This window comes from Zootermopsis nevadensis, unplaced genomic scaffold (genome assembly GCF_977971745.1).
Source record: "Zootermopsis nevadensis isolate Lab colony 2312 unplaced genomic scaffold, Znev_1.0 Znev_ptg000061l, whole genome shotgun sequence".
Lineage (NCBI taxonomy): Eukaryota > Metazoa > Arthropoda > Insecta > Blattodea > Termopsidae > Zootermopsis > Zootermopsis nevadensis.
The window spans coordinates 19638929-19659250 of record NW_028259192.1 but is presented as its reverse complement, the minus strand read 5'-3'; the positions used below and the strand labels follow the sequence as shown (position 1 = coordinate 19659250).

Here is a 20322-nt window from a genome sequence, read left to right as displayed (position 1 = left end):
CCACTAACAAGTACATCTTTTAAATTGATTTTTTATATTGCATTTGCTGTAGTGGTTGCTTGATCTGTGACGTTATTTGATAGTTGTCTTCTGAGTTGTTGTAGTCTGGTAGAAGTTTACCAACGTTTCACAGGTCTTTGTTGCCTCCATCATCAGGGCGATGACCTGAAACGTCTCTAAACTTCTACCAGAATACACGGCACTACAGCCCAGAAGATATTCATCTTCGTTCTTACCGCAGTGAGAACCTCAAATTCTGCTCTGAAGTTTATGGTGTATTTGTTTCCAGTCCTTCTTGTTTATGTTAATCTCTTGTCTGGACCGAAGTCTGCAGGAAAGCTGATCGCCCGAGAAGATTTTATTGAGGAAAGTCATTGCATGTCGTTAAGAAATCTGACAGAATTAGATGTTGTTGCATGTATTATGTAATTGCTGTTCGATAAGAAGGGTTTAATTCAGCCGTAATTTCTAATGACTTAAGCCCTTTTTACCGAACACAAACGTATGTTTTGAAAATAAAATCGACTACAAAGCAACATGCAGTCGCCAGAGATGAAACTTGGCACGAACAAGAGGCCGAGGGACAAGGGGTCGTATCAGCGGGTGGAAGTTTGTGTCCTGTGGTCAAGGCAGACTTTGAAGCGTGCCGTAGGCCCCTTGCTGTTGCGTAGTGCTGTGGTTGACCCTACGAAACGTCACGAAATAAGAGAATCCACTGACGCTGACGTAGGAAAACGCAAAGTTCATTATCGCTAACACTAAAGCTTACAGTTGCACGTGATCCTGGGCTAGTTTCATGAACCTTGTACCCTACTGTCGTCCTTCTCTGTCTTCCAAGACGAGATTTTCCAAGGTATTTTAGCAACAAAAATAATTTTGTATTCATTAGAGGTTTTACCTATCTAAGCAACAGACCCAGCCCACCATAGAAGAGATTCGCTATCCTAACAACACCTAAGGGTGACTGTCTTCTGAGTTATTGCGCAGTGTAATCTCGTATAAATTGACCGACGTTTCAGGGATGCTTATTGCCTCCATCATCAGTCCTGTTAATGAGGCAAACAATCTTATAAATGTTCAATTTCTATCATGACGCATTTAAGGCCCATATTGAATTTATCTGTTGCCGTTACCATCTCAGAAGTTCGCACCCTGAGACGGCCTCAGATGTCATGCCATTCATACCAAGTTTTATTAAGTGGGTAGTTGTTTTACAAATCATTAATGGGACTAAATACGCATAGACATAAATATGATTACATGTGTCTTATCCCTTATGAAATAAGGAAAGATGTACATAATTCAAGCTTGAATCGTCAACATTGAAAAGAGAAACACTTCACTGATTGGTCTGAAACTTGTAGTCTTAGAGTCAACAATTGATAAGTCTTTATGACCTTCAACTAAACTTGAATCGGTCACAGAATGACCTTTTTTTTATCATTTCATAAAGTGCGGTAAAATCTCTTGAACTCGTCGTGTTGTTGATAAAAGACAATCAAGTGTTTCTGTCTGGATATGGTAGGGTTGTCACCCTTATCCATTGACCCTAAAGCAAGATTATTATATAACCTTTTGAGGATATTATAAACTTACTTTAAAACTTGTGTGTTTTAAATTATTTCGACAATTGTAATTTGTGTATTTCAATTGCTGTCCACTGGGATGATTTTGTTGTGGGCAGTTCTTCAGAATAGGCCACGACTGCCTCCATCCATAGTGTCTACGTAGCGTTCAAGATTATTGCATCATACACTTCGATGCTTTTCAATTTCTGTGTTTGAAATATGATCCCGTGTAGTCTTGTAGGAGGTTACTAGCCTTTCGGAGGAACACACCGCCTCTATCTTCAGAGTAGAATAAAGGTACCAAAGTTTCGGTGGAACATGTCGATATGTTATTTCGAAACGTTGGTAACCACCTGGACTACAAGCCTACACTGCGTCATAATCCAGGAAACCACAATCCTCGTTTTTACTGATTTTCTATCGTCATTTAATGTGTTGTGTTTTTCCTTTGCATTTCTTCTAGATTGGCCACGGGACCTATTGATCTCACATCTAAATCGATAGGTGTCTTTTCTAAGCACGGGAGTAACTTCTTTATAGTGCGTTCACTGATAAAGTTGAACGTAACTATCACTTCCCGGCTCCCGGCTGGAAACTGCGTGATTCAACGCAAAGCGCAGTAAGGTTTTCCTGATACCAGTCGCTCGGAAGTGACATTTGCGTTCAACTTTACTACTGAATGCATTGTATTTCTTTATACTGTCTGCTTGAGCCGGGATAATTCAGTCAGTAAAGTGAATATGAACCGGGAGACTGGATTTCGATTCCCTTCACAGACATCGTCTTCTCTTTTTAATTATAAGGTCCAGATCCGCTCTTGGACCCACACAGCCTCTTGTTTAATGGGTGCCAGGTGCAATTTTGTAAGAGGGGGAGGCTGGGGCTAGAATAGGTCGAAGGGTTCACTCCAAGACTCAATTCTGTGTAAGGGCGAAATCCCCACGTACGTCTTAAAGGCACAGTGCTTAATCGTAGCAGTACCTTTGCCTCCATCTGCTTACATTTATCTCGCTTTCATTTATTCATAAAAAGAAATGAAAATGGGAATTAAAAGGGCATATGTCACACTGACCAAACGTTTGGCAACGCGGAGAAGAAAAATGTTTATACTGTTTCAGAAAATTAAAAAATTTAATAACAAAATTTGTTTATGCTGCAGTTAGCAAGAAATATGTTTTTAATTTCTGTTAGTCTTTTAATAGCATGAATGACATAATTTTTGCCTTTGACATGTGCCCTTTTCATTCATAACATTCAGTTGAATTTGCATGTTTGATCGTTTTAATATGATAATTATAACGTGTTTATTCTCGTCGCTTCTAGTTTTGGCCTTGAAGACAAAATTCAGCAAACACAGAATCTTGGCTTGTCCCCAGAAATTACGGCAAATGTATGTAACGGCGTAATCAGTAAAGTGTTGAAATAATGTAATTCTATGTATGTGCATGAACGTTCTAGACACATTAAGATTGCTGTCCTCTGGGTTGTTGCGTCGTGTAGTCTTGTAGAAGTTTACCGACGTTTCAGAGGTGTTTGCTGACTTAATTATCAAGGCGATCATGTTTACTGCTTAAGACTTTTCTGTCGTTCTTGACGGGTAAACTGCTAGTAATCAAATAATACGAAAAATACAATAAAATACCAGAATCCTACTTTAGTGGATTAAGATATAATTATTAAACAATTACATATTATTATTAATTCTATTTTTGGGTGATAATTAGTCCACATTAGCATTGAATTATCATATAAGTCTCAAGCCTTTTGCAATCGCATTGAAACTAACACTTCAGAAATAAGACATATATTATTTATTTCTGCAGTACTTATTTATATATTATATCTAATAATTATGAAAATGAACAGGCTTAGTACAACTGAGTAAACGGTTAACACGGTAACTTATCATATAGATACAAAAAATTGTAAATAATATTTTATTAAATTTTATAGTTATTCAACCTACATATGAGGTATCTCCTACATCTAGCATTCATTTAATTCCACGAATTTTTGCAATTGCAGTAAAGGCTGAAGTGTTATAAAAATACAGTAGTATTTCATCGTTAAAATAAATTGTTATTGTTAGTGTCATCGTAGTTATTGTTATGATGTGTCTTATATTTTACATTTAAACTGAAATATCTCATTGTATCGCCCATATTTCTACACGACCGGATGTAGATACTACTGATTTAATATTGTCGGCTAAAAAGTTCTTAGAACATGTTATTGTTTAACGCCCATCCAGATGTTAAAAAGCTATTAATCTTTAATTCCATGTTGTGTATGACGTCAGTAACGCATGATAATACAAACTGTAGTAAAATTATAATATTAAAATTTCATCATTTGACTAGAGCACACAAAGTCCACGACTGAATGATGATATAAACTGTCAACAAGAATGGAAGTTGAAATGACATATATCATCCACATCCAAGCATTTGCACATTTACATAATGTTACGATCAGATCAGTGAGTTGGATGAAAGTTCATCCAGTATTTATTCAGCATGTTTTCATACTTGCAACAAACATTCATGTTTCTTCACACATTAAAGTGAAACTTATACACACCAGCACCGTAATCAATCGTATCCGGAGAGTGAGATTACATAAAGCTTTGTTTTCATGCGTCTTCGTAGTAGAGTCTTTAAAGATAGACATAAAACATGATTTTGATTAGCAAGAAATGAAGTAGGCCCTATTTGGTCTTCACTGCAGACCTGTTAGTAGATGCGTCCTATAATAGACGCCGAAAGTTTTGGTCGAGTGATAAGCGTTCTTGTTTTATATTAAGGATATCTTGAGTTGAAATCTGTGCCGGAAGACTGGATATCGTGACAAGTTTTTCGTGGCTTACCTTCATTTCTTCAGAAAATTCCACGATAATACTTCAAAGTAGACCACGACCGCTTCCTTTCCAATTCATTCATTAATCATTCTATAATTCCTCGCTATATATTAGCAATTGAAAACGTCATTAATAAATTATTAATACATATAATTATAAAAATAGAATTAATAAAGAAAGTTTTTATGCCGATTGAATTTCGTGGAGCGTTTAGAAGTAATACATTTTGAGCGATATTTGAACAAGATATATAGGATGAATATGTTAAGCGATTGTCGTATTTATTCGTACTCACGCCTATTTTGTCTCCGGAAATATCTACTCTATTTTGATAAAGTTTATTTTTATTATTGGGGATTGTCAATTTAAGTAACCTGCGGTCTCAGATCTTTTTTTTTTCCATAGAAGATAAACTCCTCGTCACAGTGAATACTTCTTGGCCAGATGAATTTTGCCCACGCTTGTACATACACCCTGTTTTCTGAGATTAATTTTGATACTGCCCTCCCATTTACTCCTAGGTTTTCCAGATTGTATCTTCCCTTCATGTGTTCTTTGAAGTATAGAACGCATATTTCATCTGCTACAAGCCCTTCATATTTATAATTAATGTTATTATTTTGGCAACAGCATATTTATGTCTTCAGTCAAAAAAACATTGAGTTCAGTCAGTTACAGGCAAAGTAGAAAATTAAGGAATAGTTTGGAAAATATGTGTACAAGGATTTGACAACATCTTACCATTCTAATTAATTTCAGAAATTATCAACAAGTAATTATATCAGAGTCAACTACCTCAACGTCCAGTATTAAGATTGTTTTATTGCTACTCGGTGTAGAATATTAATTTACTGAAACAGTCGCCTTAACGTTGCTTCAGTTGTTGAGAATGATTTGGATCTCTTGAAGAGATTTGCCTTTGGTTTCCGGCAGTAGCAGGTATACGAAAGCCCCTGAACCGGCGGTAAGTGCAGCGAATATCCAGAAAGTGTAGTGGTTTCCAAGCTCAACGGCCAGGTTGCTGTAAAACTTGGTTATGAAGAAGCCAATAAACCAGCAAAAGGAGGCAGTGATAGCCGAGCCATTGCTCTTTACATTTGAAGCGAATAGTTCGCCCACCACAGCCCACGTGAGTGACCCAAAACCTGAAACACGGGATTATTTATTTAACGAAAAATAAGCTCATGTTAGATGTATGGAAGAAACTTAGCATAAAAGAGGCGGGAAACGACACGGCCGCCTTCGATGCAACAACGCACTTGTCTTTATCTCGTAAGTGAGAATTCTGTTGCCCTTTTTTGTGAAAAAGTCAACGCGCAACTAAAAAAATCACTCTATTCTTGACACTGCTTATTATTTTAATTATTTAACTGTTTAACAATATAGTACTCATATACATATGTATATACTTTTTGACTGATAAAAATACGTTGTTGGTTTTTCTGCTAACAACACAGGCAGATCGATATGGCTCAAAATTGAGTTTTCTTATGATTCTGAGTTTAGGTTAATTGTGCTCAGTTTTACGAGGATGGACCGGGTAGTTTTTGTGTTGTATTAAACAATGAAAAACTGGCATATTCTGGTCAGAACACTTATAGAGCGACGTAACAGAACATGCAGTTCTTTTGACAGCTTTACATTCGGAATAGGTTATATAATTTATCAAAATCCTATGAATACTTCAGAAATTATAATTTTTATCTCCGTCTATTTCCGAAATTAATTGTCAGCCAAGGGTCAAAATCAAACGTTACCACACACATTTTGTGCGGTTCCCATAGGAATCATAAATTGTATAAATTATCCCGAGATAATGTACTAGATCTGCATCTATAGATATATTTTAGTTTGTCTGAATTCACTAGTTTCATAGCCTCCGAACAGGACCATTCTGTAGGAGAGGCGAGCGAGTGAAGATGTAACATAGAGTATATTAAAATATATTAATTGCTTTGTATTCCCAGAGCAGAGATAAGAATCCGCTCTCTTGCTGCCGGTGGGATAAAACTTACAGGTTTCTGGTCTTTTATTATTATTTTACAAATCTCTGAAGGAGGATCCGGCATAGACGGCTTCGTTTCGGGCCCGCAACCACTAATGACGGCTCTGTCTCCGAAAATATTCTGAAACTATCAGGAATTGGCTTACCGAACGAATAGACTATGATGTAGAAAACTAAGGAGAGAACTGGTAGCCAGCCGATGTCGGACACATCGGAACCGTTGTTCAGCAGGTAAAAGTAAACTCCCAGGACACACTGAAACAAAACAATTGCCTGTCTATTGTTTGATAACAAATTATCGGTTTTGTAACATCTTTAAAGCACTTAAGGCAGGTGGTAAACATACACGCCGTGTGGACTCCTAGTCAGATACCACTTTGCAGGCCGTCTTGTCAGATACAGACCAGTGTAATAGCGCGTTTGACATGTGATATATAATTTAAAACATTCAATTATATATTTTAATTTTTGCACAAAATAGGTTACCTTTTCTTTTTATTAGTGATTTATCGAGATTTATTTTGTTTTTGGCTTGTAGGGAATAGCAGCTAAGAATGATCGAAACGGTTAGGAAATAATTGTAAACTAAGAAAAAGCGTAACTTAAGCAACAGGAGAATCCAGAAATTTGCATATGAAGAGCGTCATTTATTAAACAAGGAAGATGAGATGGGGAAGGTTTGTAGAAGGCATTAGAGGAATGAGAAATGCATGAAAGATTTTATTGAAAAATCCGGACGGAAGGGCCAATTTTGTAGGCCTAGACGTAGAGCCGATGATTTAAATTAAACAAACAAGTAGAATGGGTGATATTTCAGGTTATCACAGCGATGTCGTGACGTGTGGTCTGGTAGAAATTTACCGACGTTTGAAGTTCTTACTGTCTTCATCATCAGGACGATGATGACGATCAGAAGACAGTCATCTTCAAAATGTTCTATTGGCTCAGGATGGAATGCAGTGGCGTGCTTTTGTGATCACGGCAATGGACTTTCGGATTTCATAAAAGATGAATTTCTTTACTAGGTACGTTTGTGACTATTAGCTTTTAAATAGAATTCTTAGCAAGTCGTATCTCTGCAGCACTGTTGTCATGCCATACGCGTGAAACACCTGCCACTTACCAATCCGATTATCATTCCTGCTGCCGACATTAGGAGCAGCAGCCTCCTTCCCACACGCTCGACAACTAGAGGCGTGATACCGGAAGAGAGGAACATGACGACGCCGATAATAATGGTAGACTCTGCCCCGCCCAGAGACCCACCGCTGGAAGTGAATATGGTTTGATTGTAGAAAAGGACAGCGTTAATGCCACAAAACTGCTGGGCTGTCACGAGGCCGAGAGAAAGATACAGTGCCCTGATGTTACCCTTCGTAGCTATCAGATCGCTCAGCTTAGATTTATTCTTCATCTCATGTTCCACAGCCGCCTGAAACAACAAAGACGCCATATTTGCACACATGACCTCGAAATGCCACTGGACTCAATCTTGGGATACTGACGCCGAGCTTTGGGACGCCGTTCGTCGCCAAGCTGAAAAGGACACCATATTTGGCGCACATAACCTTAGGAACGCCATCGGACGCTACTTTGGATTACAGACTCCGAGCGTCGAGACGCCGCTCGTCGCGACATCTATAAATAACACCATATTCGACACAAATGAAGCTCGGGATGCCATCGCACACAACATTGGAAAACCGACGCCAAGCGTCGCGACGCAGTTTTTCGAGACGCCTCCAGAAGACGGCATATTTTTTCGAACAAGACACTCTGAACGCTATCGGAACCAACTTTAAATACACGCTCCTAGCGTCGCTACGCCATTCGTTGCGATGTCCCCAATAGACGCCTAATGTTACTGAAATTAAGTTCGGGATGCCATTGGACACAATTGGAAAACCGACGCCGTTAGTCGCGACGTATCCAAATGATGCCATATTTGACACAAATTAAGCTCGGGATGGCACCGGATACAAATTTGACAAACCGACGCCGAGCGTCGAGACGCCTTTCGTTGAGACGTCCCCATTAGACACCAAATGCTACTCAAATCAATTTCGGGATGCCATAAGACATTTAATTTGAAAACCGACGCCGAACGTCGCGACGCAGTTCGTCGAAACGCCTCTAGAGGACGGCATATTTGACGCACATGACACTGGAAACGCTATCGAACCCAACATTAAAAACCGACGCCTAGCGTCGGGACGTCTTTCGTCGCGACGTCCCCAATATACGTCATATGTTACTCAAATTAATTTCAGGATATCATCGGACACAATTTGAAAACCGACGCTGTTCGTCGCGACGACTCCAAAAGACGTCATATTTAACGCACATGAACCTTGGAATGTCATTGTACAGTACGTTGGAAAATCGACGTCGAGCGTCGCTAACCTAACCCAACCGGACACGACCCGACGTAACCTAACCTAACCCAACACGACCATAGCCAACCTAACCCAACCCATTCGACCAAACCTAACCTAACCTAACCTAACCCAACACGATCTGACTTACCTAACGTAACCTAACCCGTCCCAAACCCGATATGTAGAGTTGCTTCAACTAAAACATTTTAGGGAGTGTTATTATTCTTCAGCACATTAACCACAATATATCAGACACGTGAAAGCGCTAAAATCTATTGATACAGTCCGCTCCATAACACTCTATTTCTGTAACATTCCCCCCCCCCCCCCTCCCACGTAAGGAGGTTGTGACGACTACACGGCTGTACAACCCAGAAGACAGCAGCACATTTCCTTTTACTTTTATTATTTTAAAACTACCACCATGTATCTTCGAGAATTAATTTAGTTACAATTAGATTTTTCCATTTGACAAACCAGAACGTCTCATTTGTAAAGTCCCACCTGTATGGCATTTAGTTCCGCTTGGACTTCATCCCGTCTCTGGCGCCTAAGCCATTGCAACGCTTTAGTGGCCTCTTCGCGTTTTCCCTTAGCGAGCAGATAGTAAGGAGACTCAGGAAAGACGAAGAAAGAAACAGCGAACACGATGGGTACACAGGCCGATACTATGGCGAGCTGCATGTAACTGACATAGGGACCAATGCTGTACTCGAAGAGGAATCCAACGACGACGAGCAGCTGGAGGAACGAGCCGAGGGCCCCTCGAATACGGCTCTGTAACAAGGCGTAATAAGATTTGTAAAAATAATTCAGCTTAGGCCCGTATCATTTATGTTCTTTATTTTTTCTACATGGATAAATCGCCATTCCTGTGTCTTGACGACGCGGAAATGGAAAATCCAAGTATATTTTATACGGATTTAATAAGTCGGTGGCCTCGGTGTAGTTTCACACATCTTCAGACGAACACCCTGACGTAAAAGTACATGACCAGTATCGTAATAAATAAATAACAAGATAATAGTTATCATTAACCTATTATCATTGCCCTAATCAACTTCTCGATTCGCACTCTTGCCTGGACTATGTATTCCTTTTGAATTTCAAGGAACACTTGCGAATGTGCAGGTCATCATTTCCATAGAACCCAATTGTTTAATTTTTATTTTAATATTTTAGCCCCTTTTAGGACTTGCTATTCAAGAGTCTCTTCCCATTAGTAACTCTATAAAACAGAGTTCCTGAAAAGATGATAGTGGCTTTTATTGTCAAGAAATTCTGAGTTTTGTAAAACCGGTAAGTCCATTACCGTGTTCACAAGAGCCCGGCAGAGACCGAATGCTATTCTGTTATCCCGTTGGGTTTTGGATATAATCGTGTACATTTCTTGCTTTCATCTATGTATAGAAAAATTATGTTTATTCACCATGACAATAATTTACGCTGTGTAACAGGGCATTTCGTGTTAAACACACGTTGCATCTCCGTTAATGAGAAGATAATATTTGCAAGATTTAGGCACATATTCCGTCGAGCATTTTGAGAAGCATTTGGGGCAGAGTTCTCGTTCAGAACCAGATGGTCATAATATTTGTGCTCCAAGTGATAGTACGGGAGCGTAAGGCTGTAGACTGACCTCCGATATCTCGCCGACGTACATAGGCGAGACGGCGTACACCATGCCAACGGCGATGCCCAGAATGAACCTGGCTATGTAAATGGGCACGACAGTGCGAACGAAGATGAGCATGATCCAGCTGACAAGCGCAGGGCAGGCGGTGAACAGAAGTGTCCACTTGCGGCCGATCCTATCGGCCATTAAGCCCACAAGAATAGGTCCAATTACTGATCCCGCCGGAGTCAGCGAACCGATCCATGAAGTTTCCTCCGAAGAGAGCAGAATCCATCCCTCGTTCTCTTCACCTGCTTCCAATTTCGGCTGAGCTGGAGACGTCCAACCCAAAGCAGAGCCGGCAATCACAGTAGCCAGGTTCGCTGTTCACAAATGATATCGATAATGGTCTTCAATAAGAGTTTTGTGTGGTTATATCATTATGTCGCTTTGCTCGATTCACCGCTTGACATGTTGATTCTTTACGGACGTATCTTTACATGTTCCATTAATTGTAATCTCTTACTTTAATAATTAAACACAGAGAAAACAAAAGTAAAGTAGCTTCCCACGAGGGACTCTGTTCCGTGGAGTTGGTTCTATTTGTATCATATGTGAAACCATGTTTGTTCACTTTTAATACCATTCGTTGCTGTGTATTGAATTGAAGGCGAAATTCGTAATATTTCATATAAAATTACATTTGTATAACATAACCTTTATTGTTGTATTTACGTCACAAAGCGTTTATTGTTGAATTGAGAGGGGAGGAAATTGTATAGATTGTACCTTATTTTGAGGCAGTCCTACAGTTTTGCTTAAGGGACTGAGAAGAAAAAAATCTAAAACACTATCTCCGAACCGAGGTTAGGACGGTATATTTTGAAGTATTTATTCGGTGATTCCTGCGAATCTAAATTTAAAACGTTTACTAATGTTTTCATTATTTGTAAACGTTATCCGTTACTTCTTATGTCAAAGAGTTTTGTGGTATGGGTAATCCTTGTTATCCTGTCTGTAGATCAGAGAATCCGCTTTGAATAATGAGGAGACATTTTCAAAACCTTACCTGCTGTGGCTGCAAGATATTGAGGGAACACTGATGAAGGCTGCTTGCTGCTCTCCGACATTTTGAATTTCTAACGTCTTCAGACGAAAACTTTGCATTGCCTCAATCTGTCTTTTCCAAGTGAATATAATCAACTACATCTTTAGAAATAGAATTATCGCTGTTTTAATACTTAGGTAACTTTTAATCGTGAACAGACTCTAAACAATGGAATTTCAGGCAGCTTATCTTTTTACTGTGTAAACGTTGATAAACATCTGTTTGAAAGTGCGCTAGTTTATACGTTACAGTTATTCTCGTGGAAACATAAATTGTCCAAGAAAGATTAACAGTGGCGATTTTCTTGCAAGAATTTAGCTACAGTTAACAAATATCGTACCTAACAGTTTTTGGAAAGAGATTATACATCTATCCGTGAAGTTCTCCATAGAAATAAAATGCCCGTAGAATGAAAATCTACACCAAATATGAATCACTAGTAAGGTTTATAATTTATGAACACTTACAATTAGAAAAGTTTAACAATATTTTCTCAAATTTATATTAGTCTCCACATACTTTTATGGCTGAAATGTTAGCGATGAGAGAAATTGATAGATGGAGAGATTAATTCGATGGAGCTGTCTTTCTTAATTAAGCAGGAGGTAGTAGACGTAAACCTCCGCGTATTCTTAACCTTGACACTGGATGAAGGTGAGTCGGAATTTCTCAGTTTATATCTTACAGTGTATTGAGTTTTAATTTCCCTGTTATTGTTTATGAAGTGTATTATAGATGTTTGTTGATATACGCGTTATCGCATATCCGCGATGTTTTTTCAGTATCATAATGAGCACCATTATCCTATCCGCGGTTAAATTTTAAAGCCCATTCTTTACCTGCATCGAACTTTCTTTCGGCTTATCCCGGAATTTGATACAGATGATAAGCTTACTGGAGCCAGTTTAACTTCAGAATAATGATTGTTACACGTCCCCTGTTTTACAGGACACCATTCTGGGAACGTACCCTAAATACCAGGTTGGTATTTCACTTCGCTGTCATTTTAACTGGCTGAAGAAAATGTTTTCTAGGCATGAATTATTGGGAATTAAGGAATCGGAGATTATTTATTTCCTCGATTTTGTACATTTCGACTAAACCACTGCACGTTGGAGTCAAGCCGATCCAGTAGCAATTTCCCTTCTTTTACCGGCTAGTCTTTCTTGGATTTCTTGCAAGGATATCCCCTTAGTTTCAGGGACTTTATAATAAATAAACAATGTGGCAAGTCCGGAATTCAGTGCGAAAAACCAGAAAGCGCAGTATCTCCCTACATAATCAGTGAAAGTCTGGAAGCTGTTGGTGAGGATGAAGGAAGTTATCCAGCAAAACGAGGCCACTATGGCCCCCACGCTGCCCTTCACGTTGGGGGGTAGCACCTCGGACATGACGATCCAAGGCAGGGGGCCAATGCCCAGGCAGTAGGCGCTGATGTATAAGATGAGGCACAGGAGAGGTAACCAGCTAATAGCGCTCACGTCTTGCTGGAGTTGCTCCTTCAGGAAGAAGTAGAGACCCAGCGCCAGCAGACTCAACATGTCGAAACTGCAGGATACCAGAAGCAGGACGCGTCTGCGGGAATACCACAAGTAATGGACAGTTTTGTACAGTAAGTTGTAAAGACTTATCTTAAAATAGTCTGGTGTCAATACCACACCCAACCTTTGAAGTTTTCATCAGATTCAACTCTAAATAACTTCAGCAACTGACACGACGTCATCAGTTAATATGATTGATCTGAAACCTCTTCCCTAAGTACTGCTAAGGGATTTTAAGTTACGGTTCACAGTCTATTCAGCAACGACTTGGCAGCTACAGGATTCTGTACAATGAAATCATGTGAAATGGAAAAGTAGTAGTGGTCTGTTACCGGCCGGCGCGGTCCATAATTGGCATGATGCAGAAGGACATTATAAGCATGACGACGCCGACAATGACGGAGCTTAGACTGGCAGACATGGTGCTGCCGACTGCCTTGAAGATGGTCTCCGTGTAGAACAGTACGACACAGATGCCACCCAGCTGTTGGAATCCGACGAGCCCCGTCGATATCACGAGCGCCTTCACAGATTCAGGGCTTGTCAGCACGTCCTTGAAGGATCCCCTGTTCTTGGCATCCGTCTCCGCGTCTTCCTGTATTGTAAGGAATGTACAGTTAGTACCATGAATCTTGCAAAATATTATTGGACTTGCCTAACATTACGCTATGTGATTTTAGGCGTACTGGTAATATCCGTGAACCTACGCGTAAACTTGAATATCTAATAACGAAACTGGAAGAACGTAAATTGACGTTGCAAGATGCTGATCACTCACCTTCAGCTGTTGAAGCTCGTGGTCCACATTATTGTCTCTTCCCCTGAGCCACTGTAGAGATTTCGCTGCCTCTGCGCTCTTGCCTTTAGAAAGGAGATACTGGGGAGTCTCTGGCATCCAGATGAAGAGAAGAACGAACAGGATGGGGACAGCAAGGCACATGAGGTTCAGAAGCATGTAGTGGCCCGCGGCACCAACCGTGTAAGCGTACAGTATGCCGATGTTGAAACCCACCTGATCAAACCAGATAAAAGTGTTGGTCGAATGTCTATGGAGAGGAAAGGATCGTGGCATTGGTAGCGAAGGCCTGCCTTAAAATGAGGTTGCTGTTTCAACAAATTAGTTTGGATATTCTGAATGTTGTGAGCATCACTAATTGCCCTAATGACACTAAAACTGTTAAACTGTCGCCGTACGACCGTGGCTCGATTTCTGTCAGGGTGTGACTTCTCTCTTTGTCACAACGCCCACTCCGTCTCCCGTCTAATGGGTGCCGGAATTGTCTTCCTCGGATGTAAAGCGACCAGCTCGTGATGCTAAATACTTCGCAAAATCTAGTGTCGAGGTTAAGAATGCGTGAAGCCGTATCTCAATCCCCAAATACTACATCTACTTGGCATGGTGCTTAGTTAAGTACCATGGATAACTTAGCCTTAACTTACGTTACCTGGTGTTTTGCTGCAAGAAACTTGCATCGCATAAACCCCGTTTATATGAGCCCTGTAAGTGCAGGGACTGTAAAATATTGGTACTGACTGAGATTTATTCTGGCACCAATGATTACATATTTTGACGCTTCTAACATCTGGGTCGATCTGATAATTGTTCGTCTCAGATCAACCAAACTGAGGATTTAAGTACTGGCGGTCTGGTACACATCTCATTACATTCACCAGGGTACGTCTGGAGCTACATATCGCGTGATGTAGACTTGACTTGAGACAGCGAAGTCGTTCATCATTCCTTCAATACAAGGTCATCATTATATTGCTTCCTGCCCGAAGTACCACCGTGAAATATTGTACGACGCCCATCAGTCATACGTATGGCATACAAGGCGTCCCCCTAACCTGGAAAAGGGCGCTGAGAGGTCCCCTGACGCATGGCTCCACAATCTCGGCCACGTAAATTGGAATGACGAAAGACACTCCTCCCAAAGTGAGGCCGGACACGAATCTCGCGATGTACAACCAGGTAACCGACGTAGTACAGACGATGAGGATCCAGCTCAAAGTGATCGGCAGAGAGAGTGCCAAAATAGCCAGCTTGCGGCCAACCTTGTTGACCAACATGCCGAATGGAGGGCCACCAAATGCCGCGCCGAGCGACAACAAGGACCCCACCCAAGAGGCTTCTCGATCTGTGACCTTGAAAGGACTGTCATGGCTCTGCAGCATTGGAGCAGCGGGCGAAGTCCAAGTCAGGAGCGTCCCGGCCGAGAACACGATCATGTTGGCTGCAACACGAGAAGATGGCTTGATGAAATACAAAACAAAATTAGTTTTCGTAAGATATCGGTCGAAAAATGTGCCAGGCTACGCGGCGCAACAACCCAGAAGACGACCATCTTCGTTCTCGTCGCTGTGAGAGATACTGAAGTCTCAACTACGTAGCCAAAGTTCAAAATATTATGAATTTTGAGATTCTTGCGGTGGCGATGTTGGTCTTCTGCGTTGTGACGAAGTGTTTATTTCCACGCTGAAAATGGAGGCAGTATGTTCCTCCGAAACGTCAGTATCTACCTATAAGTCTTTTCAGTTTCACAACCGGAAGACAAACATCGAAAAAGTTAAAATCGTTCATTCTCAAATAAAGAAAAACAAATGCTGTAATTGAGCAAGTTAGTTGACATAAATTTTAAGGTTTGTACATCAGCTGATACTTTATTGGAACTCGAGGGAGTGCAGAAGGTTACTGAAGTTTTGTGTTAGAACTTCTGACCTTGTTTGCAGGACTCGCACATTCTTCCTGGTCAAATTTATCGCATGGCCTTGTTTGGCAGACTGCGTCATCACAGGAAGGAAAGAAGAATTTGATACGCATGCCTGTCGATACGGTTTTAAAAACGTTTGGATCTGACGACTCGATCGAATAGTTTTGACTCCTGATTCGTGTTCCAGAAGTCTCGGGCTGAAATATTAACCTTAATAAGTTTTCTGGACACTGTTTTGAGGTGATCATCGTTGTCACCATGAAAATTGTGGATTAGTAGCTTAAAATAGATCTCGATCGCTTCCTTTCAAATCATCACACATGGTCATCCTATTACTGGAGACAAACAATGATAGTAACTGATAAAGTGCTGTCAAATTATCACATAAACAATTAGTGAGATTCCTGGTTCTCACGGCGACAAGTCTGAAGTGGATGTCTTCTGGTTTGTAGCGCCTTGTAATCTGGTAGAAGTTTACCTTCGTTTCAGAGGTCCTTGATGCTTCCATTATCAAACCCTGATGATGGCACTACAAACCAGACGACAACCATCTTCGTATTCATCGCCAGAACCTTAAATCCTACTACGAAGTTGTCCATTATGCAATTTTGTCGAGAAATGTAAACTTACGTAGTTTATGTAGTACACAGTCTACCTTGGACAATTAAGTGTTGTTTCAGTTGGTTGAAAAATTTCCTCTCGCTTTGATATTCATAACCGGATCGACATTAATATATTGTACCTGCCATGGTAGCCATGATCTGTGGCAGTTTGTCTGTCTTCTTGACACCCGGGGGGTCCGGATGTCCTGTTTCCATGCAGTTGTCGTCGCCTTGCAGCTCGTTGACTTGTGGCATTTCCAGCTCCTTCATAGCTGGTTGGTTGCAATCTAATCGAGATCAGAAATTTAACAATAATTCTGATTGGAAATCAGAGAGTGTCTGTTTGACATTTCAAACACAATTAATAGTTTAAACAAGAGATTGTCTTCAGGGTTTGGGGTTCTCACGACGGCGAGTAGGAAGACCGCTCTCTTTTGAGTTGTAGCGCCGTGTAGTCTGGTAGAAGTTTGCCGAAGTTTCAGAGGTCTTAAATGCCTCCATCGACTTGATGATGGAGGATGTAAGAAGCTCTGAAACTTTGGCAGTCATCTACCAGACTACACGGTGTTACAACCCAGACGACAGCCTTTTTCATACTCGCTACCCTGAAAACCTTAAATTCTAATTTATTAGGGGGTTCGTACTCTATGATCCGAAACATAGACTTAGCATATATTTCTTAAAATTACAGTACAATATTTCACTTGGTCTTGTGTTTTAAAGAAGGAATACGAATTGATATTACTGTAACATATGTATCCTAATGCTACTATAAAATTCAGCTGTAGGTAACGGAAAACAGAATGTCTAATTGTAAACTTTGTGATACTGATTACTCAGTAAACTTGTTGTGCTTGCAAATAAATTGTGTAAAGAACGCATGAAAGCAATTTTCTTGCATTTACTTCTAATGCATTGAATAAAACATTTCCTAAATTGTGAAAATTGTAGGTGCGTGATGTGTCCTATAGAGAGGAAAATATTACGTAAAGAACTTACAAATGTTTTTCTTTAAATATTTAATTTTTGATCCAACAGTGAAGCTAGATGAAGTTATAAACTCAGTAACTGTACATTACTTTTATTTAGTTGTTTGTGCATAGGTCTACAGCAGACTCCCGATTGTTAGGTTTGGTTGGGAAATATGTTTTCCCGGAAAATCCGCAAAACGAAAGAAAGTAATTTATTTACATTTTTAAAAATTTCTTAATAACAGAAAAGATGTTATATAAAATGTAATGCAGTACATACTGTTTTTTAAAAAAAAAGATTTTAACGTATAGCAACAACGTTCTGTTTTCATAAACTTCAGGTTTTAGCAGAAGTTGATTTATTTTTACGTTAAATAATGTAATGTTTGCTGTATTCTTTCCTTTTTTAAACTTCCTGATTTCTACAGCTGATTTTATAATTTAATTTTTAAGTCAGTCTGCCCCCGGACAATCGGGTACCTGCTGTGTTTACATCATTTAAGTGTCGTAAGATTTAGCCTCTGAATTTAGTTCCCTTGCTATATCTGTAAATGTTAATGAATAATGAAATATTGTATATAGAAGTGGTAATTATGTTTATCAAATTTCGCATGTATTCATTCCCTTATTTCGCCTTTCGTCTGCAAACGAAGAGTAAACTCTTAAGATCTGCAGATCGCACAGTTTTACACAAAATATTCTGTTCAAGACACCTTAATTTTAGGTACGTTTCTCTTGTACTACATCAGATACTTTTTGAACGTTGTTTCCAGAAATTTTTAGTGTGAAAATTAAGAAATTTATGTCGAAGTTCATGTTTACTTACCAGGCGGATATTTTAATTAGAATAAACAGGAAAGAGCACTTTTCCACATTGATAAAATCCTTGAACTGAACACTAGCTTGTTGTTCTTTCTGCCTGTAGCAATTTTTTATCAAATATTCCCGTTGATTGTGTCTGATGCTGGAGCTTCGCAGCGTCCCTACAGATCACTCAAGATTTGTCCTTCAGACTTCGCTATCACATGACCTCTGAGTTCTGTTTATTTTCTATTCATATCTCTAGTTCCTCATTTGTTCAACTACGCGACATGGCTTCGTTTTGTGTCTTGTTCGTCGTAATTAAACTTGTAAACGATCCCATTGAGAATTGTCATTTAAGGAATTTATTAACTTCCATACTAGAAACTGCTGTTTCAGTGTCGCGTTAATTGTCATTTACAATCCAGTTACAATAATAATGCTCAATATTTGTGGAGAAATAAAAGAAAGGAAGCCAGAAAGAGTACTGACGAGAAATTTAAGTCTACTTCACTAGTCAGTTTTGATATTTTACTTCTCACGGACGAGCAACGAGTGGATTTTATATCTTAATTGCGTCATGTTTGTGTTTTATTGATACAATATTTTTATTTTCCGTCTATACACAAACTTAAAATAATGTTGTTTAAAATTATCTAAAATTATAACATTCTCAGTAGACACTGCATCTTGTTACATTTTTTGTATCGATATAAAAAATGTAACAAGATGCAGTGTCTACTGAGAATGTTATAATTTTAGATAATTTTAAACAACATTATTTTAAGTTTGTGTATAGAGTGGATTTGTTAAGTCCATGTATTTATGTCTCTCCGGTTACGTATTACCGCCCTGAGGGTTTGTCGCTGAAATAATTCGGCTCATCTTTGCCAAGAGGTGAGCCTGGTATCGTCATATTTTTGTCATCCGGTTGTATGCGACAACCAGAACTTTATGTGCAAATTCGATTAAGAAATTTAATTTTAAAATGAATTTGTATGGGAACCCGAATCTTTCTTTGAGTAAGTTATCATGATAATTACTGAGGTTCAAATGTTTGCGTGCGTTTCATTATACGAACATAGGCGCCATCTTTTGATTTATTTCCCCAATTTTTGAGTTTTATATTGGTGATAATGCCAGGTTAATGCACCACTTCATAAAGACGTTCGAACGAGCGCGACGAATAATAAACTTGGAAAAACATGGGAAAGAAACGGGTCTCTGGACCGAGATTTGAACCCGGCACCTATGGAATGCGAAGTGGGAGTGCTTAACACTGAGCCGTTACGTTTTGTAAAATTATGAGCCAAAAATCTATTTGAATAAAAATTTTCTTGGATATTATCCATCGTCTAGTAAATAAAATATAAAACGTAAAACGACGTTTCGGAGATGGGGCTCTGTCTCCGTCTTCAGGTTCCTACTCAGTTGGGCCCACTAGATAGAGCTAATCTCTATCTCCGGAGAGATAGAGCCCCATCTCCGAAACGTCGTTTTACGTTTTATATTTTAAGATAAGATATTGTAATTGCGTCATATTGTGATTCGTATATTAAAATATATATTAAAAGTTACAGCCACTCACAATTATAATAATAAAATAATATTAAAAGATTTAAAACATCATTTAAATACACTACTAGTTTCGGCTACATTCAGCCATCGACGGGTGTATGCTGTATAAACCTATCACCATTTTATTGATTTATAACGTTATTCATATTTCACTGTCTTCATTCTTGATGGTGTTCTTGTTCTTTACCGTTGCTTGTTTTGTTGCACTATCATTAGTCATTTCTGGGTTTACATTTTGTACTTTGTGTTGGCATCATTTTTGTGACCAAGAAGTAATATCACACTCGTAGTAAGTGAACGGAGAAGACTGGACTGCACAGTGTATTTAAATGATGTTTTAAATCTTTTAATATTATTTTATTATTATAATTGTGAGTGACTGAAACTTTTAATATATATTTTAATGTTTTATATTTTATTTACTAGACGATGGATAATATCCAAGAAAATTTTTATTCAAATGACTCATCACCATCGTCAAGAATTTTTAGATTTGATATACAAAAATCTATTAACGATGCGAAATTGAAAAAAATCTAATGTGGAATGTAGCGTCTATTTGGTGCAAGATATAAGTAGGTCTATGT

General features: G+C 39.1%; 3 protein-coding genes across 3 annotated transcripts in view; 1 reads left to right on the top strand and 2 right to left on the bottom strand.

Annotated features, from left to right (window-relative positions):
- LOC110838145 (pickpocket protein 19) overlaps positions 1 to 20322 on the top strand; it is a 62983-nt gene that overhangs the window by 11404 nt on the left and 31257 nt on the right. The window lies entirely within an intron of this gene.
- LOC110838141 (facilitated trehalose transporter Tret1-like) lies at positions 4045 to 12434 on the bottom strand. The gene is made up of 6 exons (XM_087340861.1): positions 11493 to 12434; positions 10448 to 10806; positions 9313 to 9585; positions 7554 to 7862; positions 6577 to 6685; positions 4045 to 5570 (listed from the first exon to the last, which is right to left on the bottom strand). Exons 1-6 carry the CDS (start codon positions 11551 to 11553, stop codon positions 5302 to 5304), a joined length of 1380 nt encoding a protein of 459 aa, XP_087196987.1. The 5' UTR covers positions 11554 to 12434; the 3' UTR covers positions 4045 to 5301.
- Positions 12583 to 18396, bottom strand: LOC110838149 (facilitated trehalose transporter Tret1-2 homolog). Its single transcript, XM_022081057.2, has 6 exons — positions 18183 to 18396; positions 16526 to 16672; positions 14921 to 15306; positions 13851 to 14084; positions 13405 to 13667; positions 12583 to 13106 (listed from the first exon to the last, which is right to left on the bottom strand). The coding sequence occupies exons 2-6, from the start codon at positions 16653 to 16655 to the stop codon at positions 12650 to 12652; spliced, it is 1470 nt and encodes a 489-aa protein (XP_021936749.2). The 5' UTR covers positions 16656 to 16672; positions 18183 to 18396; the 3' UTR covers positions 12583 to 12649.

Coding starts and splice junctions, on each gene's coding strand:
- LOC110838141 (XM_087340861.1), bottom strand. CDS start 11,553: ATGTCGGAGAGCAGCAAGCAGCCTTCATCAGTGTTCCCTCAATATCTT. Junction 10,807..11,492: donor ATATCTTGCAGCCACAGCAG/GTAAGGTTTTGA, acceptor ATTTGTGAACAG/CGAACCTGGCTACTGTGATT. Junction 6,686..7,553: donor CAGGAATGATAATCGGATTG/GTAAGTGGCAGG, acceptor GTTTTGTTTCAG/TGTGTCCTGGGAGTTTACTT.
- LOC110838149 (XM_022081057.2), bottom strand. CDS start 16,655: ATGAAGGAGCTGGAAATGCCACAAGTCAACGAGCTGCAAGGCGACGAC. Junction 14,085..14,920: donor CTCTCAGCGCCCTTTTCCAG/GTTAGGGGGACG, acceptor TGGTTTGATCAG/GTGGGTTTCAACATCGGCAT. Junction 13,668..13,850: donor ACGAGCTTCAACAGCTGAAG/GTGAGTGATCAG, acceptor CTTACAATACAG/GAAGACGCGGAGACGGATGC.